The sequence below is a fragment of the Medicago sativa genome, chromosome 7 (assembly GCF_051527215.1).
Source record: "Medicago sativa cultivar Bolivia chromosome 7, Bolivia_mono, whole genome shotgun sequence".
Taxonomy (NCBI): domain Eukaryota; kingdom Viridiplantae; phylum Streptophyta; class Magnoliopsida; order Fabales; family Fabaceae; genus Medicago; species Medicago sativa.
The window spans coordinates 81,209,779-81,236,390 of record NC_140755.1 but is presented as its reverse complement, the minus strand read 5'-3'; the positions used below and the strand labels follow the sequence as shown (position 1 = coordinate 81,236,390).

At 32.4% G+C, this 26,612-nt stretch overlaps 2 protein-coding genes across 3 annotated transcripts; one reads left to right on the top strand and one right to left on the bottom strand.

Moving 5' to 3' along the window:
* Positions 1 to 9,332: 9,332 nt before the first annotated feature.
* On the top strand, positions 9,333 to 11,286 carry LOC146909126 (CASP-like protein 1F2). The gene is made up of 3 exons (XM_085726926.1): positions 9,333 to 9,821; positions 9,941 to 10,067; positions 10,879 to 11,286. Exons 1-3 carry the CDS (start codon positions 9,601 to 9,603, stop codon positions 11,089 to 11,091), a joined length of 561 nt encoding a protein of 186 aa, XP_085583052.1. The 5' UTR covers positions 9,333 to 9,600; the 3' UTR covers positions 11,092 to 11,286.
* Positions 11,287 to 17,944: 6,658 nt separating this feature from the next.
* On the bottom strand, positions 17,945 to 21,786 carry LOC146909125 (Endosomal targeting BRO1-like domain-containing protein). Of its 2 annotated transcripts, XM_085725799.1 has the most exons (12): positions 21,709 to 21,786; positions 21,282 to 21,509; positions 20,909 to 20,983; positions 20,761 to 20,819; positions 20,532 to 20,667; positions 20,095 to 20,191; positions 19,949 to 20,015; positions 19,642 to 19,740; positions 19,045 to 19,134; positions 18,774 to 18,928; positions 18,342 to 18,443; positions 17,945 to 18,229 (listed from the first exon to the last, which is right to left on the bottom strand). In XM_085725799.1, exons 2-12 carry the CDS (start codon positions 21,469 to 21,471, stop codon positions 18,061 to 18,063), a joined length of 1,239 nt encoding a protein of 412 aa, XP_085581925.1. In that variant the 5' UTR covers positions 21,472 to 21,509; positions 21,709 to 21,786; the 3' UTR covers positions 17,945 to 18,060. The 2 variants fall into 2 exon arrangements, with proteins under 2 accessions (XP_085581925.1, XP_085581926.1); XM_085725800.1 differs by lacking the exons at positions 21,282 to 21,509; positions 21,709 to 21,786 and adding an exon at positions 21,190 to 21,238.
* Between the last annotated feature and the right edge of the window lie 4,826 nt (positions 21,787 to 26,612).

Sequence of the window (26,612 nt, the reverse complement as noted above, 5' to 3'; positions counted from 1 at the left end):
CACTATCCTTTCTTAAAGTTTTTGGTTGTGTTTGTTTTGCACATGTTCCACAGGTTAAGCGTGACAAACTTGACGAGCAAGCAATTTCGGGCATCTTTGTGGCTACATTTCAGTTTCAAAAGCCTATAAAGTGTATCACCCTCAAAGTGGAAAGATGATAGTCTCTAGAGATGTGCGTTTGAATGAAGATCAACAATGAGACCGGAAGAATCCTCAAAGAACAATTGGATCTTTCAACAATATTGAAAGTGATCATCTTGGAAAGCAAACAACAGAGCTATGTGAGAATGAATTAGAAGATGATCCTCCCATTAGAGACACAAGGTTGTTATCCGACATCTATAAAAGGTGCAATGTAGCAATATGTGAACCTGCTTGTTGTGAGGAAGCATTAAAAGATCGAAAGTGGAAAAATGCAATGGAGAAGGAGATGTCAATGATTAAAAAAAAACATGGGAACTAGTTGACAAGCCTGAAGATAGGAAAATCATTGTAGTTAAATGGGGTTTTAGAACAAAACTAAATGTAGATTGCTCAGTCAATAAATACAAGGCCAGGCTTATAGATAAAGGGTATGCACAAATTTTTGGTGTTGATCATTCTGACGCTTTTACATCTTTCAAGATTAGATACAATTAGATTGGTGTTGGTGGTTGTTAGTCATAATGGATGGAAAGTATTCCAGTTAGATGTCAAATCAACATTTTTAAATGGAGTTTTACAAGAAAAAAAATATATGTTGAGAAGCCACAAGGATTTGTGGTACAAGGTAAAGTTTATCTACTCTAAAAGGCCCTTTATGGCCATAAGGAAGGATAAATGAGTCCACTCTATTGAGTATAAGCTTTGCGAAAAGATTATATGAGTCCACTCTTTATGTGAAGCATAAGGAAAATAATCTTCTGATAGTTTCCCTTGAGTTCAGATCTGCTCCACTCTTTACACAGTTAAAGTCATCTTCTTCAATGACGCAACCATTGCACACAAATAAAACAATAATCAAACCTAAATATTGTTATAATGTATGTTTTGGGGATGCTGCACCAAACTAGAATTGAAAGCAAATGATCACGATGAAGATAATAATTGTTAGTGTTGCATGTAAAAATTTGAAGTGTGTCTATCCACACACCACACTAACCTTTAGACGCGATTGCCTCCACCAATCTATGAATATCGGGTACAAGTAGATAATTGTTGTTCTACTTCAGAGTGTTTCGTAAAATATGTGATTTACACAACAAGAAAAACATATTTAAATAGTAGTTTACATAAATACGTTTTCAACACTCTACTAGTACATTTGGAAAGGAAATTATGATTTTGAGGATAAAATGGTAGAAAAAAAAAGTTGAAAATTATGATAAACTATTTACAAAGAAAGAGACAACGCTTTAATGAAAAACACATTTCGTCAAAAGTTATATCCATACATGATCAAGTTTTTGAATTAAGAGTTGTTTTTTTTTAATGATAAATCACAAATGCTAGTAATTAATTATTACATTTTTTTTTGTTTGAGTTTGAATGCAGAATCTTTCTTTACCTCAAATCAATCCCTAATTAAGAGTTCACTTACCGTCAAGTAATAATCATGAAACAACACATCTTAATCAAATCCAGGTCTATCACCTAGTGCCCAACTTCTGCGTGCAGGCCTAGCCATTGCCCAACGTCCATTTTTCTGCGTTTTTTGTGATTAGTATACTTGATCTTCAAGTTATCCAATGTGTTCAAATTGATTCCATTGTTTTAGAAATTACTCACAAAGTTTAGAGACCAACAACTAACATGTGAAAACAAAACAAACATCCTTCTTGAACAATATCTCTTATCATCGTATGAAGTATACCAAAACAAAATCAAATTCCTTGCTAGAGGATCAAACTCCACTGTTTTCCGTACAAGTCAAGCTGAATAATATTATGCTCGATGAGGATTGAACAATAAGAACATACAATTCATAAGCAATAAAATCAAGGTGAAAGATGGAGTGACGTACACAATTTTCTCATCTAAATCTTGTCTCATACATATAAAGAAGAAGCCAAATTTAGGGTAGATGAACTCATCTTCTACTTCAATAGCATCTAATATTGGACCATATTTGGAAAAGTTTTGGATACAATATCCAAGAAGAATTAATTGTTGTTATAATTTTATCATTATTTTCAAATTATTAAAAATATTGCAAAAAAAATCTATGGTAAAAATAAATTTAATCCACTTGGGTTAGTCTATGGTGTTGGCTTGGAACCTTAAAGTGTATTCCTTTTTAATAATATGAAGTTTGTATCAACCCCAAATACTGTTAGTTTTAGTGATAATTCAAGTTTTAGTGTTAGTTACACTTTGTTATAGTTTGCTTTTAAGCAATTTACGGTTTGTTTTCTACCATTTATGGTTTGAAAAAGTTTGTTACTATGGGTTATAGTTTGTTACTTACTTGTGCTTCAAGTAGTGTGTATATAAACCCATCCTTTGTGTATTTTCATTAAGTATCAATAATACAATTTTTCTATTCTCCAATCACATAATCTTTCTCTTCTCTCATTCTCTCAAATCAACACAAAACCTGAAACCCTAACAAACCCTAAAACTGTTTCAGTTGCTTAGGGTTCAAGCTTCCATTGTTGCGCTAACAAATTGGTATCAGGAGCTTTTGGTTTCGTTCTAAGGGTTAAACAAGATCTTCAATCACGCAATTTGTAGGAAGAAACTCTGAAGGAATCGCCATGAACGGTAGCAGCAGTTTCAATACCCATCTTCCAATTCTTGAAGCACGTAATTGGGAACGATGGAGTGCAGTGATGAAGAACCTGTTTGGAGCACAAGATTTGCTTGAAATTGTGCAGAATGGTGTAGTTGATTTAGCAGCGAATGGAATAGAAGTGCAAAGGAACACACACAAAGATCTGAAGAAGAAAGATTGCAAGGCTCTGTTCTTGATTCAACAAAGTCTTGATGAAGCCAACTTTGAAAGAATCTCAAAGACGGTTAGTTCCAAGGAAGCATGGGATATTCTTTCAAAGTACCATGAAGGCGATGAAAAGGTGAAGTTGATTAAGCTTCAATCACTGAGGAGAAAGTTTGAGTTGATGCAGATGGATGATGATCAGAAAATTTCTGAATACATCTCCAAACTCATCAATCTTGTGAATCAGATGAAGGCTTGTGGAGAAGCCATGACAGATCAATAGATTGTTGAGAAGATCATGAGGACTTTATCTCCAAGATTTGATTTCATTGTGGTGGCAATTCAGGAATCAAAGGATGTTAAGACATTGAAGATTGAGGAGTTGCAGAGTTGTTTAGAAGCTCATGAATTGATGGTTTCAGAAAGGAACAGTGAAAGATCAATTCAACAAGCCTTGCAAGTTCAAACTATCAAGAAGGATGAAAATGATAGAAAGAATTCCAAGAAAGGGAGGAAAAACCCAAAGGGAGGAAATGGATCTAAAGGCAAGAACAATGGATCTGAAAAAGGTGAATCTTCAAAGGAAGGAAATTCTAATCAGAAGAAGAAAACTGATAAGAGGAAGATTCAATGCTTCAAATGTGAGAAATTTGGGCACTATCCTTCAGAGTGTTGGTCTGGTAAAGGAAAGCAATCAAAGAATGATGAAGAGGAAGCAAAAATTGCACAAGATGATTCAGATTCAGAGTCATTATTCATGATGGTTACAACAACCAGTAATGAGAGCTGCAATTCAGAAAGTTGGTTCTTAGATACTGGTTGTTCTAATCACATGACTGGTAATAAGACATGGTTAAGACAAGTGGATCCTGGAAGGAATACAAAAGTGAAGCTTGCAGATCATAGAGTCTTGGTTGCAGAAGGAATGGGGAATATTGCCATTGAAGGAAAGAATGGAAAAATGGCAATAATTGAAGAAGTTCTTTATGTCCCTGGAATGCAGTGCAATTTACTGAGTGTTGGTCAATTCATTCAGAAAGGATACTCAGTAGTTATGAAGGACAACATCTTTAAGTTGTTTGATAAAAATCAAAGGCTAGTATTGAAGACTCCTCTTGCAAAGAATAGAACTTTTCAGACCAATATGAAAGCTGTGGAACTGAATTGCTTATCAGCTATGGTGAAATATGAAGATAGCTGGCTCTGGCATTATAGGTATGGTCATCTCAATTTTAGAAGTCTTAATCAATTGGTTGATAAAGAAATGATACTTGGTGTACCTAAAATTGAAATACCAAACACAGTGTGTGATACTTGCTTGTTGGGCAAGCAACCTAAAAATGCATTCAGTTCAAGTATTGCTAGTAGATCAAAGGAGATGCTCAATGTTGTGTATTCAGATGTGTGTGGTCCTTTAGAGGTTCCTTCATTAGGGGGCAACAAATACTTCATCAGTTTTGTTGATGAGTTCAGCAGAAAGCTCTGGTTATATCTGATCAAGGCCAAAAGTGAAGCATTTGAAATGTTTTAGAAGTTTAAAATCTTGGTAGAAAAGCAAAGTGGAAAGTCTATTAAGATTTTAAGAACTGATGGTGGTGGAGAGTATACCTCAAAAGTGTTTGAGAAGTTTTGTGAAGACAATGGTATTGTGCATGAAGTCACTACTCCATACACCCCACAACATAATGGTTTGGCTGAGAGAAGGAATAGAAGCATGCTTGACATGACTATAAGTATGCTCAAGTTGAAGAAGATGCCTAACACTTTTTGGGGTGAAGCAGTAAGAACTGCAACTTACATCTTGAACAGATGCCCCATTAAGAAAATTGATCAAATTCCTGAGGAAATCTGGACTGGTTGCAAGCAGTCAGCAAAACACTTAAGAGTGTTTGGTTCATTATGCTATATGCATACCCCTGATGCAAAGAGAAGAAAGCTGGGGGACAAGAGTGAGCCTATGATATTGGTTGGTTATCATGAAACAGGTGCATACAGGTTATATCATCCTCTAAATCATTCAATAGTGATTAGCAGAGATGTTAAAATCTGTGAAAATGAAGCATGGGATTGGAATAAGAAAGAGAAGAGTTCCAGTCACACAGTTCCCACAGTAATTGTAGAAGATGATCAAGTTGAACAAATTCAACTTGATACTGAAGTTCAACCTGAAGTGCAAGTTGAAGAAAATCCAGTCATTAGAACTTCAATTAGACAGAGATTTTGCTTCAACTAGATTAGCTGGACATGAAGTCACTCTAGATAATTTAGTTAATGAAGATGGGGAATTTGTGCATTTTGCACTGCTAGCAGATGCAGAACCAATCAATTATGAAGTAGCATTAAATGAAGATGTGTGGAAGAATGCAATGATTGAAAAGTTGAATTCAATCAACAGAAACAACACATGGGAACTGACTGAACTGCCTGCAAGCAAGAAACCAATAGATGTGAAGTGGATTTTCAAGTTAAAACTGAAGCCAAATGGTGAAGTAGCCAAGCACAAAGCAAGACTAGTGGCTAGGGGATTCATGCAGAAGGCTGGTATGGACTACTTTGAAGTGTATGCTCCAGTAGCAAGACTGGAGACTGTGAGATTGATAGTTGCTATAGCTTGTGGCAGGAACTGGCCAATGCATCATTTGGATGTAAAATCTGCTTTTCTAAATGGTCCCTTAGATGAAGAAATGTATGTGACACAGCCACCAGGGTTCAAAATCAAAGGGAAGGAAAATATGGTGTATAGATTACACAAAGCCCTCTATGGATTGAAACAGGCACCAAGAGCTTGGAACAAGAGAATTGACAGTTTTCTTGTGCAGTAAGAATTTGTCAAATGCAAGTCTGAATATGGTGTTTATGTGAAGAAAGGAACTGAAGGTAAGCAACTACTCATTTGTCTATATGTTGATGACTTGATTGTGACTGGTAGTGATGTGAATAAGATAGAAGCATTCAAAACTCAGATGATGAATGAGTTTGAAATGTCAGATTTAGGAAAATTGACATATTTTCTAGGCATGGAATTTACTGAAGTTGAAGAGGGTCTGGTGATGCATCAAAGGAAATATGCATCTAATATTTAGAAAAGGTTCAATATGATAAACTGCAATCCATCATCATCACCTGCTGAGACAAATGTAAAGCTGGTGATGAATGAAGATGAAGAAATGGTGGATCCTACTTTGTTCAAACAAATTGTAGGGTCATTGAGGTATCTATGCAATAGTAGGCCTGATATTGCATATGCAGTTGGTATAGTCAGTAGATTCATGAGTGAACCAAGAGTATCTCATCTGCTAGCAGCCAAAAGGGTAATGAGATACATCAAAGGAACACTGGAGTATGGTATTCTATTTCCTAAATGTTTGAATGAAAGTTCTATGGAGCTGATAGCATATTCTGATGTTGAATGGTGTGGAGACAAGCAGGATAGGAAGAGCACTTCAGGGTACCTATTCAAGTTTTTAAATGCTCCAATTTCATGGTGTGCTAAGAAGCAACCAATTGTAGCATTGTCAACCTGTGAATCTGAGTACATTGCAGGGTGTATGGCAGCATGTCAGGCAGTTTGGCTTGAAAATGTACTCAAAGAGATGGAGATAGAGGTTAGCAGACATATAGCATTGTTCATAGACAACAAATCTGCTATAAGCTTGGCAAGAAACCCAGTTCTGCATGGGAGAAGCAAGCATATAGAGGCTAAGTTCCATTTTCTGAGGGAGCAAGTAAACAAAGGTGCTTTGCAGATTGTCCACTGCTCCACTGAGCTGCAGCTTGCAGACATATTCACAAAAGCTTTGAAGGTTGACAGATTCATGAAGCTCAGAAGTTTGATTGGAATGAAGGAAGTGGAAACTTGAATTAAGGGAGGATGTTAGTTTTAGTGATAATTCAAGTTTTAGTATTAGTTACACTTTGTTATAGTTTGCTTTTAAGCAATTTACGGTTTGTTTTCTACCATTTATGGTTTGAAAAAGTTTGTTACTATGGGTTATAGTTTGTTACTTACTTGTGCTTCAAGTAGTGTGTATATAAACCCATCCTTTGTGTATTTTCATTAAGTATCAATAATACAATTTTTCTATTCTCCAATCACATAATCTTTCTCTTCTCTCATTCTCTCAAATCAACACAAAACCTGAAACCCTAACAAACCCTAAAACTGTTTCAGTTGCTTAGGGTTCAAGCTTCCATTGTTGCGCTAACAAATACATAATTGGAAAATGAAAAAGAAAAAAAAATTGATAACAAACACATGTGAGACAGAGAACAAAACCCATAGAATTTATAAAGTTTTAACAAAATATATAAGTAGAAAGATTTCGTCAACATTTTATAATCTTCCCTTATGAAGCTTGGAAAGACGTCTAACTAAGCAAACACATCTACGTACAAGGCAGGGGATTGCATAAGCAAGATTGTCCAGAACGAATGCTTTGAGAATCTGAAATTCTTCAATTGATTTAGACAGATAACCTCTTTGAGATATCACCTGAGAGAGAAGATTTGTTATCAAATGTATGTTGATTCCTACGGTATCAAATCTCCATCACTTTATGCAACTAAATATATCACGAGGCAACTCATAAAATGATCATTAACAAATATGAGGGATAAATCAAGAAGAAAATAAATATGTTCTCTATTTTCCTTCAAAAAAAATATGTTCTCTATTTCATTGTTTGGATGATAAATTCTTGAAAAATATTTTTTTCAAGAAATACATTCTTGAAAAATATTTTTTTTTGGTTACATTCTTCAAACAAATTTGTTTGAAAGAACTTTATAAAATATTTTGTTAAAATTAAATTTAGAGAAGTTCAAATACCATCTAAAAATTTAGTATTTGAAATTTCTTTCCTATTCTATACAATGTGAATCTCAAATTGAGCCTTACAATTCTTTCAAATTTTGTGATTTGATTCTTATTTTTATTAACTATATAAATTTTAAACAAAACCAAATTGGTCCTTTTAACTTTCAAAAATTACAGGTAACCAAAAAAAAACTTTCAAAAATTACAGATTGGTCCGTTTATTTCTCAAAATTTACAAATTATCCCTAGATTTTATTATTTTTGTAAATTGGCTCCTCAACTTTTTGAAATTTCATATAAATAGCCCAATAAAGATTAAGAATGAAGAATAATGTTGCAGAAATGAAGGGATTTAAACTAAAGCATTTAACTTGCTTAAAATTCTAATTTTCCTAGAATTTTCAATTACCCAATTGAAACCCAGATCAAGTTTGCGTGCAAATAGAAGGGTGTAACTACATTGGATCCAATCACATTCAAACCATCCGATTAACATCTGACGATCCAAATTTTAAATTTGAAAACAAATAAAATTTGTGTTTAAAATATGAATTGTCTGATCTTAATCTAACCGTTCAGATCTAAATCCATCCAAATACAATGTTAATGATTCTATAATGAACTTACACTTATCCTCAAGATATTCTAAGTAAAATACAAAAATTGACCAAATATACATGAAGCTATATATATGTTTTTTCTTCTTTCAAATTCCACTTTTGTTTCATTATTAATTTTTGGGTTAATTAAGTTTTTAGTCCCAATAAATATTCACAGTTTTGTTTTAAGTCCCTATAAAATAAAATCACACTTTTTAGTCCCTGTGACATTTTCCTTAAGCATTTTAGGGACCAAAAATGTTGATGGAAATTTTTTATAGGGACTAAAAATGCTAATGGAAAAAATTTATAGGGACTAAAAATGCTGATGGAAAATTTTATAAGGACTAAAAAGTGTGATTTTATTTTATAGGGACTAAAAACAAAATTTTGAATATTTACCGGGACCATTTACTTTAATTAACCATAATTTTTCCACGCTACCTAGTTGTCTTTGTTTATCCTTTTTTCACCATACTACTCAATTCATCTCTTAAATGAAGGGATTTAGAAATAGCCAATAAAGATTAACATCTTTTTGAAATTTCATATAAATAGCCCAATAAAGATTAAGAATGAAGGGATTTAGAAAACTAATTTAAAAATGAAGGGAATTAAACTTTTTTTTTTTGAGCAAGAAGGGATTTAAACTTAACTTGCTTAAAATTCTAATTTTCTTATAATTTTCAATTACCCAATCGAAACACAGATCAAGTTTGCGTGCAAATAGAAAGGTGTAACTGCATTGGATCCAATCACATCTGAACCATCCGATTAACATCTGACGATCCAAATTTTAAATTTGAAAACAAATAAAATTTGTGTTTAAAATATGAATTGTCTGATCTTAATCTAACAGTTCTGATCTAAATCCATCCAAATACAATGTTAATGATTCTATAATGAACTTACACTTATCCTCAAGATATTCTAAGTAAAATACAAAAATTGACCAAATATACATGAAGCTATATATATGTTTTTTCTTCTTTCAAATTCCACTTTTGTTTCATTATTAATTTTTCCACGCTACCTAGTTGTCTTTGTTTACTTTTTTTTCACCATACTACTCACTTCATCTCTTAAATGCACTCTCACGCTAACATTAGCTATGTTATGTTATGTTTCTTCTAAACTTCACTCTCTCTCCTTTTGTCCTTCTCACTTTACTTTCCTCCTATAAAAGTTAGTAAAGCTCTTAACTCTTTACCTCAATTTCCATCTGTTTTTTTGTGTCATTTTCTTCCCCCAATTCCTCACTCTAAACTATGGCTGATGCCAAAGATTCCTTCAGGATGGAACCCAAATCTTCAACAACCTCATCCTCACAAAAACATCATAGGACTTTCTTCATGGCTCAAAACATCCTCAGAATCTTGGTCATTGTTCTAACTGCTGTTTCAATTGTAGTTACTGTCACCAACAACCAATCTGTTATGCTCTTCTCTATCCGGTTTGAAGCTCATTTTTATTACACATCATCTTTCAAGTAAGATTCAATTTCACCACAACCCATTTTCCATTTTCATATGTATAAACAAAAAAGGGTATTTTTTTATTTTTATTTTTTAATATTTTTTCTGTATTTATTTTTGTCTTTGGCACTAGATTTTTTGTTGCTGCAAATGGTGTGGTCTGTTTCATGTCTGTGCTGACACTGATAATCAATCTTTTGATGAGGCAACAAACACCTCAACGAAAAGACTATTATTTCTTCCTATTTTTGGTTGATTTGGTAAGTTTAATCTTTTTATTTTTAATCTTTATGCTCAAAAAAGAAGATATATGTCTGAAAACAGAAATCGCAGGTCCATGTTAAAATGTTATTGGCTTAGACATGTTTTGTCGGTAAAAATAGATTCTTTTTAATATTTTTTTTTATGTAAATCGGATATCATATGCGCAGAGTTGTAACCTACTTAGGTTGGTTTGGTTGAATAGTTTTGAGTTAGACCTTGGAGTATACTCCTCTCAAAGTCTCGACTTCAATTCTTACTAGTGTCAATTTTAGTGGGTTAGTCGGACTTCTTTGAGCAATAAAAAAAATCTTGTTAATTTATGATATTTTAAAATAATCCCATTTAATGTTTTAGTCAAGTCAATCTCCGTTTGCCTAGTGCTGAGGTAATTAACCAAATTATACATGTCATTGTTTATCATGGAATATGATTGATAATATGTGGCAACAATGACATTATATTTTTTATAGGGGAATGACATTATATTTTTGTTATCTATGTCAAAGTCAAGCAAAGTAAACGCATATTGATCACATAGACTGAAATAAATTATTCACAGATGTCTTTTACTCTGGCAACACCGACATGTATAATTATATTGAATTATGTGATTTTCTTAAATTATTAGCGGTGTCGGTGTGACAGTATCTATGTTATGTCTGGTGCTTGTATCCGTATTCATGCTTCATAGGTCAAAACAAAAACCATCATTTACCTTTCTTTCTAATCCACAAAATTAGGAGCGAATAAGAGTCAAATTTCTACTATAGCATGTTTGTTATGAGAAAATTGGTGAATTTTGATCAGGTGATGACGGTGTTGCTGATAGCTGGATGTTCAGCAGCCACAGCCGTTGGATACGTGGGACAGTATGGAGAGAAACACGTTGGATGGACTGCAATATGTGACCATGTGCAAAAGTTCTGCAAAACCAATTTGGTTTCACTTTTGCTTTCATATTTGGCCTTCTTTGCCAATTTGGGACTCACAATTTTAATAGCCTACAAGTTCACCTCTTAATTATTTTCTCCTCTCAATTTATCACATTCACATGGTTGTGTTGTGCCGTTTTATATGAAATTTCTTATATGGAATCTATTTCTAGTAGGAAATTTTTTCAGTTTGGTGTATGGTTTTAATTGCAAACAAATTGCTAGTACAATATACAACTACCTTAAGGAAGAATGAATTTAAATCATAATGATGCTTTGATAATGACTTGTGTCCTATAAAAATAAGGACCATAATACTTTATTTATGGCTTCTCACCTTTAATTAATAATTAATAATTACCATAATTAATAATAATAACTAGTTGCCTGCAATGTTGTACGAGATTTTTAGCTGGATCTTACATTTTTATATTTTCTTTGGTGGAAATTTTGGTAGTATGTTTGGAATTTGATGCATGTGAACCCCCTCCTTCTTATGAATAGGAAAGCTGTATGTCTCTTACTTGTTAAGTAGTAGAGGAACCAAATTAGGAAACGAGTATGAGGTGAGGTACAATTCATAAGTGAGTAATAATCACTTTTTTTATTGGGTTCTATGTTATGGGGAATGAATTTTTCACCACCGATTAAAAGTAATACTCCAAAATTATTAAAAGATGGATCCTCTGCACCCCGCACATTAGTGTAGCAGTTTGTATGACCATTAGATTAAAGTTTAAAATCATATTTTGTATTTGATCTAACGGTGATGCAACTGCTATGCTATACAATGTGTAGAGTAACAAATGATCTAAGTTTGAGTTATTAATTGTTAGATCAAGCATATAATCAATAGAATTGATGTGTTGTTAGTTTTTCAAATTATGAGCAAGCTTTAATTTTGTAGATTATGACATTTTATAATGGTAAAAGACCTTTATTTTGTAGTGTTTCTTACTTTCTTTTCACTTTAAAGATGGGTGGGAAAAGGAAATTGGACTCCGTATAGTTGATATTTTCCTCCGTCAGTCACGCAATTAGATTTTAAGCAATTTTATAATTTAAAAAATCTGAATTCAGATTGTCTAATTTTTGGTGAATGGTTTCGCATAAACTAGCTACATTTTCTGAGAGTATGGATATTTGACCTACACAGGTAGCTTATATCTATAAAGTGGACATAGTTCGGTTCAGGATGAAAACTGAATCGAAAGGAATTGAATTGTTTGCTAAATTTATAATGATTGAACTGAACCGAATAATTTATATTTTTAACTGAATCGAAATATTCCGAACTTTTTCGAACCGAACCGAATTGTTTTTTGAACAAGCAACTGAACTGAATTGTTACTATTGGTATCGTTGAAAAAAAACCAAACGAACCTAGGTGAGAAACTATATGGAGTATTTTTTTTTTTTTAAGGAAAAACTATATGGAGTATTTATTGCTTCTCACCTAGGCATGGCATTTGAACCCGCCCCGTCCAGACCCAGCCGCCCTCCGCCTTTATTTAACGGGAAAAAGCCGATTTAACTGGGTGTGGGTGTGGGTGCGGGGAAAATCTGTTTCATTAGTACGGGGACAGGATCGGGGGATGGCCAAACCCACACCGTACCCACCCCACCCCCGCCCTGTTTATTTTAAATTACTTTTATACCCTTATATTTGATAATCATATTACTCTTATACTCTTCTTAACATAGAAAGTATGTGTTAAAGAGAAAGAAAGAAAGGAAAGTGCAAGCACTACATCCCTCTCATTGGCTTAGCATAATAAAATTTTGCCGCTTAAAAAAAAACATATTTTTTGTTGATGTGAAAAAAAATTGATTTATTTTACTACAATTTCGCGGGTGGGGGTTGGGGCGGGGCTAGGGAAACCCGTCCCCGCTGGATGCAGATTTTGGTGTGAATTTGATATTTCCGGTGGGTTTGGTGCGCGGGGATGGGTACTGTGAAACGGGGGCGGGGGACGGGTATGCCGAAACCCGTCCCTGACTCGTCCTGTTGCCATGTCTATTCTCACCTTCTTTAATTAATAATAATAACTAACTGTCGTCAATGTTATACGATTTTTAGCTGGATCATACATTTTACTTAGATTTTCTTTGGTGGAATTTCTGGTAGTATGTTTGGTGTTTGATGCATGTGAACCCCCTTCTTATGAATGGGAAAGCTCAAAATTAAATTCTACTATATGTATCCTACTTGTTAAGTAGTAGAGGAACCAAATTAGGAAACGAGTGTGAGTATAAGGTGAGGTGAGAGCAACAATTCATAAGTGAGTAATAATCGCTCTTTTTATTGGGTTCTATGTCATGGGTATGAATTTTTCACGACCGATTAGAAGTAATAATCACTCTAAAACTGTTAAAAGATGGACCCTTCGCACCTCACACATTAATGTAGCAGTTTGCATGATCATTAGATTAAAGTTTAAAATCATTTTGTATTTGATCTAACGGCGATGCAACTGCTATGCTATCAGGGGTGGGAATAGGCTACACCGTCCATCAGGGACCTATGACCAGGCCTATTTAAAGCTTGGATCGGCATAACTCCTTTATTAAATAAGTTAGACTTAAGCTTTTTAAAAAGCTCATACTTTTCATATTTATAAGATATAATAATCTTAATATAAATATTCATAATTATAGAATAATCATTACACAACTATATAAGGTATATATGTGAGATCCAATATATTTATGAATCTATTTCACTTCTATTCAAATATATATTCAAATAGATTTCCTTCCTATTCATTCCAGTCCTAAATAATATATCTATATCACGATCTCGTATTATAATACCTTGGGTGCTAATGAAACTATTTTAGTGAAATTTAACTGTCTCAATTCTCGGGCTATTGCGGAAAAAATTCGAGTTCCTTTTGGATTTCCTTCTTTATCAATGAGAACCGCCGCATTATCATCATACTTTATTATTATGCCATTACTGTATCCGGTTAGGATTGATCTAAACCAGCTCATTATATATGTATGACTCACCATGCCAACTATAAAACAATTTATTAGAAACACAAGACAGCCAATCCGAAATGTAACAAAATCTCCCGCTCTTCGGGGATGCCCTCAGCGCCGAGGAACATGTACTAGGGTGTATGTGCGACTCGTTTAGATCATAGACTAAAATATAAAAATCTAGTAAGAATTATATATATATATAATTCTATTATGTATAAAATTTATGGTTTCGATTGGTGCAAACCGAATCACCAATTTAAATAGGTCAGGCTAAAACTTATAGAAAAGCCTACTAAACCTATCAGGTATGTCCATATATGTGTAATTATATACTACATTGTATAATACACGCGCATTAGCCTATACAAAATACATTATTGGATATATACATACTGTGTGCGCGCGTGTGTGTGTGCGCGCGCGTGCGTGCGCGTGTGAGGTTTGGTGGAACCTATTTTTGAGTTTTTGATAGGTTGTATGAATATTATAAATGTAGTTGAATTGTTTGAATAATTATAAACGGTAAAAGAATATAAAAAATTGAATGTGGTTCATTTAAACTACTAAATTGAGTATTACAGACGTGTATGCTCAAACGTGGGACTATTTGAACATGTGAATTTGTTGCAAATAAAAAAGGGCTTTGTTGTAGTTTTGGTCCTTTCATCATATTTTTGAATTAAAAAAATTTGTGATGTGATAATTTGAATGATATATGATATGTTGATGAAAAATATCGAAATTGTAAGAAAATTTATTTAAAAAATTCATTTGAAATTTCGCAACACCATATTTTAGAGTAAATATTTAATGGAGAGACCAAACTTTCAAATTTTAAAAATAGAAGATCAATTCCGTATAATGGTAAAAAGACAAATAGACAAAAACTGCAATTAAGTCAAGAAGAAAAAAAAACAAATCCAAGTCCACATGTCTAAGCTCATTTTGATCACAAGCAACATACACCCTTTAGTTATTATTGTAAGCAAAAATGTATTTTTTTACATTCATTTAATAAATGATGTAACTGGTCTATAAATCTAAAATGTAGATTTTTGCTTATAATAGTGACAAGAGAGTATGAACTTTTTTTGTCAAGTAGTCTAGTTACTATAATTCACCTTATAAGAAGAATAAATAAGATGTTCGGGGTTCGAACTTCATCCTCCACATATTGTCCCTGTCAATTGAGTTATGATCAAAGAGACGAGGAATGTATGCTTTATTAGTTTCTGTTTTAATTTTTAATCACTTTTATGCTAATTTTCTGCCAAAAATATTCCTTTCATACTTTTTTTTACTAGCAATATTACTTTTCTAGATGGTAGTTGTTCTTGTATAACATCTCTTGCATACTTATCCAAATTTACACATGTTGAAATTCAAATTGCTCCCATGATTGTGGCAAAATCATCACACTACCAAACATGCATAAAAGTAATACAAGAAGTTATACCAGAACAACTACCATCTAGATTTACACATGTTGAAATAAAGTTAGCTCTGGGTAACTATGCAATATTGAAGACGGTTATTAGCCTAGGACATATGACAGGCATATATTCTTGTGGAAGTTATCATATGTTGCTTTAAATAAGGTCTTGTTTGTGGCACTAAAATAAGTGCTGCTAATGCACTTAGAAATCGAATTCAACACATAAATGATCGTAGATTATCCATACATGATTAAGTACGCCATCTTTTCTTGTTTAAATTTCAAGTCATTTATTATTTATGCACTTTAATTTTCCTGCTAATTTACGATTTATGCATTTTACTTACGGGAAAAATTAGCAAATGTCCTTAGTGCATTGTTTAAACAATCAAAAGTGGTCATTTATGTATAAAAAGTTGTATAATTATTACTTTTACATTTGTTTGGGTAATCAAAGACAACATTCAAGTTTTACATTTCAAGATTTATGCACTAAAGCATACATAATGTCCTTGTTTGGGTATTCAAAGACAACATTCAAGTTGTTAATTTCCACGACATATATGAGCAACGTGATAACACATACATTGACACGTTTCTTGGTTGAACACGTCAAAATCTTACTTTTTAATTTGTCAAGAACACATGTTTAAACATTCTATTTGTTGACGACAAACTGATATATGTGCATCAGTTCAGATTATTAAAATTCCCAAACCACCACCATAACTTTATAAAAATATATAAAGTGTATCATTTGCAAAATCACGATGGTTCAACATGATTTTGACAAACCCACCACAGGGACAGATGCACAGGCAAGAGAATGTAGGCATGTGCCTTCACTAACGCAAAATCACGATGGTTCAACATGATTTTGACAAACCCACCACAGGGACAGATGCACAGGCAAGAGAATGTAGGCATGTGCCTTCACTAAATTTTAAAATTTTGGCAACCATATACTCTTACGATTGAGGGCATACTTCAGCAATCTAAAATTACAAATTACTATATAGAAGGGTTTCTTATTTTGACCTGGGTTTCTTATTTTGACCTTATGTTCCTAATTACATACATGTTCTTTTTTATTTGATAGTGGCGTTCCTAATTACTTTTTTATTTTTGACCTGGGTTTCTTATTTTGACCTTATGTTCCTAATTACATACATGTTCTTTTTTATTGTATTAATTCGTTACATACATGTTCTTTTTTATTTGATAGTGGCGTTCCTAATTACATGTTTATCATGTTTATTAGTGGCGTTCCTAATTACATGTTTATTCTTTTTTATTTGATAGTGGCAGGGGTTTGAACTCCGGACCTTGCATATATTATGCATTGTCCAAACCAACTGAGCTAAACTTACGATGACACATGTTTATTCTTTGAAAGAAATTATATATGTTCATTAAAATAAATATATATATTTTACGGTGTATGTTTGGATGAGTGTTAGTTCGTCAGAATCACGTTGTTTAAGTTCAAAAGTATAATTTTTATCAAAAATCTTACTCATTCGACGTAATTTTGACACTCTCACGGTCAATCTAAACATGCATAAAAAATCATCCTCTTCAAGAAAAAAATCTAAACATGCATAAATTATTATTGCCCCACTGTATAAAATTCTGGATCCGTCGCTGCCCACCATGATAAGATATCAAACATGCACCAATTTTTCTTTTTTAGGAAATGCACCAAATATACTTTGAATTGCTTTTATTTTCTTCTGGGGTATATCAAGAACTCAAAATTTTCTGTCTTCATCAAATGTTCTGAGAATCATCAGATGCACCATCAAAATGGTCCATAACATTATAACCTAGTTTTAACAAATCGAGAGAGCCATAACTAATTGTAGCCCACAAGAGTAATGATTTTACATGTGAACTCTGTAAATAGAGGTTCAATGCCATCACAGAGGGACTATAATATATGGCTAAATGGATAGAGTGGCATGTGGGTAATCATAGATTTTTTTTATTTTTACACTACAAATACATAATTAAATTATAAATTTGTTAAAATAACGACTTTAATTTTTTTTTTTTTCATTATACACTTAATTCACTTTAGTGAAGTTAAATTCAATTATTTTCTTGGACCAAAGTAAATCCTTTAACAAACTCATTGTTAGCTTGAGGCATTGAAAATGTTTGATTAATGACAAAGTAAATACTGCCAAAAAATAACTAACTGAACTTTTGACATTGCTAGAACCAATCATATGTTATTTACCACAAAAATATTTTCAATCAAATAGTTGTTTGATTCAAAGAGATTCCTTGTTGTAAGAACTCAAATTTATTAATGATCTTGACAATTGATTAAGATTAGACATTTAAACTTTTGATTTTCAATTTGTCAAAGTTATGATATAAGTTGTCCAATATCTATCCTACATTATATCAGACATCAAAAAGCCAAATTAAAGACCCTTTAAAAAGCATCATCTAATTTAAATAAATAAATATATGTCTCTTACTATTGTATTAAAACTTGAGAGTCATAAAGTGAATGAATAATAACCGAATTAATTATATGGTAATGTTAAATTGTACAATAGTCTAATGATCAAGCATGTATTTAACTACACATAGAAAAGAAACTAGAAAACCATATAAAGTGTATCAATCAGTTGGATTTTCATCACTATCTCTAAGGTGTTCTTTCAATGGTTGTCCTAATGTTTCCCAATTTTTACTATCCCATGCTGCATCAATTTCAGGCAATTCATACTCATCTGGATGTAATGATAATTGAAATTCAGGTAGGTCTGGCAATGCTTGATGGAGACCTCTGCATCATTAGCAAAATTCCAATTTTACATACTCATTATATTTCAATGAAATAATTAAGGAATTTATTTAGAACATTAAAAAAAAAAAGAGAGAGAGAGAGATCTCCTTACTTTTCTTGCTCCAAAAGGTATCCATACATCTGGTACTTCTTTGATGCAACTTCAGGAATTTTTTGATTTAGAAGTTTCATGACACCCCAAAGTGGAGGAGCCCTAAACAAAATAAACAAAGTAATTATAGACATTAGTATAATAGTTGCTTTAGCCATATATATGTTTAAATCATGGCGTGTTTAGTTATATATACGTGCATGTTTGAATTCGGTGTGAGTTTGACTAAATCATGACATTTTGCCGTGATTTTGGTAAATGCTACACTTTGAAAGCACTACAAAATCACGGCGTCCATGTGATTCTGTGAAATTCACCGTGATTCCAAACATACACTTAGTTGTTTTAGAAAATGTGTAGAAACCAATGCAACTTGTGAGAATGCATGGATAACTTACTAGTTGTAATAAAAGAATGTGCAAGGAAACATACCTTGTCACTGGAGCTGCAAGACAAAAGCTCAAGCAGGCCTTTTTGCTTTCCTGAAGAAGTTCTTCTGCAGCAAGAAAACAAGACACCGCAAGAATGTGACTGGTCGGTTCGTTACCCTTGTCGAGGATCAGACCATGGTAGTAGTAAGCTGTAGCCTGCCAATATTATAAAAGAAAGTGATTAGGATTGGATCACTCATATTATTGGATATCTTCAAGGTTTATCTTTTGGTGGTAAGTATTTAGTCAATATTGATAGCATAACTACTAACCTTGGATTCAAGGAATTTCCATTTGATGAACCTGAGATGCTTCTTTCCATGCCCTTGGTTGAAGTCACATTCCGATAAGCAGTGATACGCCTGCTCATAAAAGTGAGAAACTCTTCAGCTCTTAGTCTTAAGTACTAAATGAAAAAAAGATATTGATTGGAGGTATAAAGACCATCTATTTTGGATTTTGATCCAATTGATTTTGAAAGAATTTGTTCTAATAAAATTAACGTTAAAAATCAATTTGCAGATTATGATATTTGCAAATAGAACAAATGATTTCGTTTGGACGGTCAAGTAGAATCGATTTTGATATGCAAATGTAAATAACTGTGAATTCCGCACTCAAAATCAAGTTTTCTTAATATAAAAGCTATAAATTGTTCATCAAATCTTGCAATAAGTGTATGTTTTGATTGACGTTAAGTTTGGCAGAATCAATGTGTAAACGTGATTTTGGCAAAAGCTACACTTTTGAGCTTCAACATAATCATGGTGCCATTGAGATTTTGTAAAACTGGTCATGATTCCAAACATGCACTTAGTCTTTAAATTAGTAGTGATGAGTAGAAGCTGAAAGGATGAAGAAATAAAGACCTGACTAAAGTAAATCAGCTGTTCACATGCCATCCTCCTCTTCACAGACAAAGTTGCCTTTTGACTGTCCACGGCTAGACCAAGCTGAATCTCAGTTCCCTAAAAGTCATCAAGATGAGGTCTTATACCTAATGTAGGACTTGGTCTATATAATTAAAGCTAAATAAAAGGATCTTTGTTCCATACATTTCAATAAAAAGGCAAAAGAAATGAAAATAAACCTCATAATCCAATAATATGAAATCCAAAACATTTATAAAATGCTATTATTTGACAAAACCTGGCCTAGTGATTGATCAACAAGTACCTGGCCTAGTGCTTGAATAGCTATAGCTTCCAATACACCCTCCTGCAAGTCATGTGGCAAAATTTTCCTGTATATTGTTTAAAGTTAGTTCCTTAATAAGGTGCTTAATGTTGGTAATTCAAACATAAAATTTTATATAAACATACTTGGTTTCAGCTGGTATTTGAGGAAGAATTTGCCTAACACAGAACTCTAGGTATCCTGATGCTTTGAGTAACAAATCAATTGCTTCCCTCTTGCTATCTGATAGTACAAAAATGTTTAACCATGATTATTGACTGTTTATATTGTGGATCCTTCAATAGGATCCGATTCTATGTAACACCGCACTTCCAATTGAAAGCGATAAGCAGTGATCCGATTCTATGACACATGTGATTATATTCAATTGTTCTATTTTCTAAAATTATTATCGGTGTCAGCGTGTCAATTTCGTGTCTGGTGTCCATGTCAGTGCATCATTGCTCTTTATAAACTATTTTAAGACCTTATTTCTTTTCAACGTGGAACTTGAATTTTTCCAAAATATGCAGTATTAGCAGAGTATTTAAATGCTTAAAAAGCTTATATATCGGCACAAAACCTGCAGACACAACCCTGAATCCAGAGTCTGAATGGTCCCTTGGAATCATCAGTGAATCAGCCTCAAACAGTGTCAGCATAGCCATAAAGTGAACACATGATAGCACCTCAAACCACACATTTGATATACTACTATCCTGCCAAATTACACTTTACCATGGTTAAAAAAAATTCCAAAATCAATGATGAAAAATAAAAAAAGTTAAGAATGATATTGCAAGTAACCGTACTTGTTTTCCAACTTCAAAGTTTTTCCACTTGAATTCTATTAGCCCCTCAAGACCATATTCTGCATATCATACATAAATTATAACTCATTTAACAAATGAAGAAAGCATAGAGAAAATAAATCATATTTATCTGGAGAAATTTATGAACCTTTCGTAGTAAGTCCAATTAGAAAAGACAAGTACTCATTCAAAGCTCGCCGCAATTCAGCTATAGCTGATCCATCTGCACCACCAAAGAACTCAAATTTTTAAACCATCAAAATATCTTCAATTAATTTTGCTATGCATCATTGAGAAATTATGACTCAGTTTGCCACATCATCATTTTTCGATCGATAAATTCTATCGAGGACTAAAAGTGGAGGAATCATATTACAAGACCAAAAACACTATTAGCTCTAAAAGTAGTAGAGTTTCAGATGAACAAACCGGTATCTTCTGCTACAAGCACAATCTGGTTCATATTACAAGACCAAAAACACTATTAACTCTAAAAATAATAGAATTTCAAGTGAACAAACCGGTATCTTCTGCTACCAACACAATCTGGTTCCGAAGAGACGACAATTTATCAGCAAGATCCTTTGGAACTAATCCTTTAAGTGCTCTTTGAAGATCAGATTGCACTGGAATTCTGATTGATGGAGTTAACACAACTACTTCAGGAAAGCTTGATTTCTTCTTCTTATACACAGAATAAGTGCACCCCATTTTTTTGGCTAATGATGAATCTTATCAAGCATAACATCCTATATAAATTCACCATCCATTGTCACAACTTATGTACATGAATAATTAGCATATGAGGAAAGATCATGTTATAATACTTTATTCATTTATAGAAAAAACAGTTGCAAATGTGTGTGTATGTGACAGAAAGGATAGTTATTACTGGTAGATTCAAATGTAGCTGATTTATCAATATTAAAAATAAAAATAAATACTCACACATGCACATACAAGTTGAGAATAAAAGGAATAATAATAAAAGAAAGACATAGTTTGGAATAACTCACTGGATACAGAGAGGAAGACAGAAGAAGGGATATATATATATATATATATATATATATATATATATATATATATATATATATATATATATATATATATATATATATATTGTACTATGTATCTGACTAATGAATCTGAAGCTCAAGAAACGAGACATAAATCACATGGACATGGCGTAGAACTCTCAGCTAAGTTGAAAGAAGCACGTTCAGTTCTTCTATTTTGTTTTTTTTTTTAGGAAATGCTTAATCTTTACTTGAAGGATGTGCATTGGACTAGATTTTGTTGAAAATAATGTATTTTCATGTGTTCATATAAGAGAACATGCATGCATTCAAGAAGTCAATAGCATGGTCTGCTTGTTTGTATTTATTTCAACTTGTCTACTAGAATTATCACTTGTGAAGTTGTCTGATATAGCTTATGCCTATGGAAACAATTTATGACATTTTTATAGACTTTCAATGATAGTTCATGAAAACAACTCGTAGTTTATATAAAAAGTTTGAATTTCTTTTATTTTTTGTTATAAAAATAGCTTATACATAAATACTTTTATGATAAATGATTTTTTTTTAAAGAATTAAGGGAGTAAAGAAGACATCAAGGAGAAGTTAGACATCCCAACTAGGTTGGCACTCCATAGCTGCTCCCATTTTCTGTCATCTGCTCTGAAATTTTATTAAAAAGGGAAAACTATACAAGAGGGAGACTAAGCCAAAACCCTAAAAAATGACAACAGAAGAGGGATCTAAGGGAATCTAAAATTCAGAAGACCATGTTTGTCCCGGTAAAAATCTTGCCTAAGAAAAATAGGTAAAAATCTTGCACCCTTATCGAGTTGCCTACAAAACCCAGTCTAAGGGTGCAAGATTTTTACCTAAGTATGGTGTAAAATGTTCATTAGAATCCTCCATCTCCAGAACCAAAATGTGACAAATCAAATTAAGATTCTTTTGATTAGTGATTATGTTATAAAAACTTAGTTAAATTGTTATTCAAACAAAACCTACAGGGGTCTATTTAGATTAAAATAAAATTAAATGCTTATAGAATAAGCGATTAAAACATAAGACCTTGTATTTAAGTTATTTTTATAGTCATACGATCAAACTGTTTTCATATAAATTGTAAGTTATTATCATAAACAAATGATTATCAAAATTAGATGATAACAACTTGTGAATATGACAAGTCATTAATTGTTTATATAAATTCTTCCAAATACATGATGTGAAGTACTCATAAAAGATCCAAGAGTAACAAATGATGATAAATAAAAAGAAACATAGAAATGGCGTGAGTTACAATTAAGATTACAAAAAGTTGATTTCTACATCCTATTGACAAAATCAAAGTTGATTCACATTAAAAGGAAGAAGATCTTGATATATAAGAATCTTCAATGGTTTCCACAAGAACCTTAGTGGAGGATTAGCACTCAACTCTATATTTTGCACAGATATGTTACACCTTTCGCATCAAAATATGATCCAGCACCGTATTTACACGGTGAACACTATTAACCACATTTTAGTCCACACCAAATTCTAGTCCGGTTAAGTGTGCAACTACAAATTAAAAAAAAAAAAAAAATGAAATTAATCATTTTTTTATTATTTTGGGATGCATGTCAACCTTAATTGCTCAATGCAAGAGAATGAGAGATAAGGTGTGTGTTGGTTGTGAATACTACTCGTTATTTTAATGCAAACATAAGATTATGTCATTAACCACTTTGACTACTGTATTCACTACAAAAATTTATGTTATTAGGTCCCCATGAGCTTAGCTCATTTGGTAAGGGATAATGCATTTGTATGCAGGGGCCGGGGTTCGAACCCCGGACACCCCACTTATTCACCTTTAAGGTACCTTATTTCTCTAGCCACTAGGCTACTTGACCAAAAAAAAAAAAAATTTCTCTAGCCACTAGGCTACTTGACCAAAAAAAAAAATTATGTTATTAGCCACTTATTTCACATACGAGTCATTAACGTGAGTGGTTCCTCTCCGGTGGAGTTCTCTCCAGTTTTTTGCAATGCCTAACTATTCACTTTTAATTACACTCTCTCTCCCTTTTTAACATTACAAACACACTATTTCATCTATTTAATGGAGGGTCTGGATTACACATGAGAGGAAAAAAAACAGAGATAGTCTCCTCCCGTCATTAACCACTTACAAAACATTATTAACCGCAAAAATGAATGTCATTAACCATTTATTTTACATAGTTACTAAATAACATAAGTATATAAATTTATGTAAAATAAGTGGTTAATATCTTATATTTTGGTGGTTAATATACTAAAGGGGTGTTTGTTTCGGCGATACACAAATTATATCTAGGAATAATTTACCCGGAAATAAAAATATGAAAATTTGATTCCTAGGTATTTTTTAAAAAAAAAAAAAATGTTTGGCAAATAAGTTGACATTCTTGAAAATTTGGAAGTTACAATTTTTTTAAAGATCTATGTAGGATTTCATGGGAATGCACATTTCCATCTTCTCACATTAGAATAAATTCATGGGAATAAGGAAAGTTATGAGAAGTTACTTCATTTCCATAAACCTTTATACCGAAGAATATTTTTTCTCAACTTTATAACATGCATGGATGTAATCATTCCATAACCATGTATTATCATTTATCATAAATGTCATTTTTTTAATATTATTTTAATTCGATACCCTACCTAAAAAATGAGTATTTTGATGGCTTTAATTTCATTGTTCACTTACCGGAGTCTCATTTAAAATCATAACAAAGATTGGTATGAACTAACCCTTCAAAATGTCAAGTTAACGCCATCAAAATAACATCACCACGTATAAAGGAAAAATAATTTAGAGGTAATCGTTATATAACAATTCAAATCAAACTAAATACATCCATTAAGAACTTGGAATGGTTTTGAGCCTTCATTCTCCCATGGATATAACAAATTATATGAATTTAATTTACTGCAATAGGTTTTTATGAGTGTTATCATTTATAATATATTTTTATTCTATATTTGAATTGTATTTCGTATTATAAAATCTTATGACTATAGAGGGACATGGTTTAAAATTGTTTAAAATCATGTGATTTTGTGTTTTGATACATTTTTTTTAATGAAATAAAATTTAGATAAATTGGGTGTCGGGAGCTCTCTAAGGCTAAGCTTGATGGTTTAAGTACTGCTACCGTCTAACATAAATACTTGCATCAACAATACTCTCACATCAACTAGAGTTTGAACACACTCCTTTGAAAGAAATGGGTCAAATATGTTTTAATTTGACCATTAACCTTTGAGTATTTCAATGCTTTATTCCTTAGACGGTTAGTGTAAAAAATATGTATATATGTATCATTGATAACACTTGGGGTGTTGGTTCAATGCTAAGAGTTTAGTCTTATAACCTCAATGTACAAAGTTCAAATTTGGCTTAATTAATACTTTGGTCCCTTAACTTATTTTTGGATTTAAATTTGGTCCCCTAACTTTAAACTGTCTCAAATTGGTCCCTTAAATCTTACACCGTTTACCATTTTGGTCCCCTCCGTTAGTTTTTTTAAAATCTGGTAACCATTTGCCACATGTCAGTTTTGATTGATGATCAATGGTTGGATCATTTGTAGCTTATAATGAACCACAACCACCTAATTTTTTCTTCATCTTCTTCCCATTTCAATCTTCTTCATCTGCATCTTTATTCATATCCATCTTAAACAAAATCCAGAAAATTACAAAATTTCATAGCTATTTTTGAGAAACTCCAAAGCAAATTCCAGAAAATATTGCAAAACAAAATCAAAACATTCAATCTGTAAAAAAAAAATATCAAAACAAAAACTCTACTTCATCTTCATCCTTGAATCTAAGATTGTCAATCTTCATCCCCTTAAATTTAGAATTAACATCACCACTATCATCTAACTCACAATCAAAACTAACACCCATTTATTAAACCCAATTTTTTAGGTTCAAAATGAGTTTGTTTCAACTCCACAGGAAAAGAGAATTATTCTATTCTCCAAACTACTCTGTAATTCTCAAGCTCACCTTTAACAAACGCGCGATTTAAGAAGCTGAAGCCTTTGGATAGCAAAATTTCAAAATTGGAAGAATTGAATTGTGGGTATATGAGGAAAGAAGCCATGGTTCTTTGAGAGCTGTTTCACGAGGGAAACCTATGGCTCATTCTACAGAAGAAAAAAATCAAAACAAAATCCAGTAACAACAATAACACAACACAATAAATCTGGCCCAAATCTGCTCCCCAACAACAACACAACAACAGTAAAATGGGTTAATGTTCATAAAACAATGGGTTTATATTGGGATTTGAAAGGATTGATGTTGATGATGAAGGATTGTAATTCGAAAATGAGTTTTTTATGAAAGATTGGAAGAAGAGAAAAGGAACAAAGAGGGAAGAGAATGAACAAGAGAAGAGGGAGAAAGAAAGAAGAGGAGGAAAGGAACACGGGGAAGAGAAGATTTTTTTTTTTTTTTATATTTTAATTTTAATTTTTAGGAAATTCAATAGAAATAATCATATGTTGTGAGTCCATTGTATATTTGTGTGCTCTCTAAATCCAGCCATTAATCACCAATCTTAAATGACATGTGGACAAAGGGTTAACAGATTTTGAAAAAAACTAACGGAGGGGACCATAATGGTAAACGGTGTAAGATTTAAGGGACCAATTTGAGACAGCTTAAAGTTAGGGGACCAAATTTAAATCCAAAAATAAGTTAAGGGACCAAAGCATTAATTAAGTCTTCAAATTTCTTTGGTACAATTATAAAGTGATTATTAGTGTCAATATATTTATAACA

Excerpts from the sequence above, each read along its gene's own strand:
- LOC146909125 (XM_085725799.1), bottom strand. The coding sequence starts at position 21,471 with ATGGGGTGCACTTATTCTGTGTATAAGAAGAAGAAATCAAGCTTTCCT. Across the intron at positions 20,668-20,760 it reads ACTTTGAAGTTGGAAAACAA|GATAGTAGTATATCAAATGT; the intron begins GTACGGTTACTT and ends GTAATTTGGCAG. Across the intron at positions 20,016-20,094 it reads CAAATACCAGCTGAAACCAA|GAAAATTTTGCCACATGACT; the intron begins GTATGTTTATAT and ends AACAATATACAG.
- LOC146909126 (XM_085726926.1), top strand. The coding sequence starts at position 9,601 with ATGGCTGATGCCAAAGATTCCTTCAGGATGGAACCCAAATCTTCAACA. Across the intron at positions 9,822-9,940 it reads TATTACACATCATCTTTCAA|ATTTTTTGTTGCTGCAAATG; the intron begins GTAAGATTCAAT and ends CTTTGGCACTAG. Across the intron at positions 10,068-10,878 it reads TCCTATTTTTGGTTGATTTG|GTGATGACGGTGTTGCTGAT; the intron begins GTAAGTTTAATC and ends AATTTTGATCAG.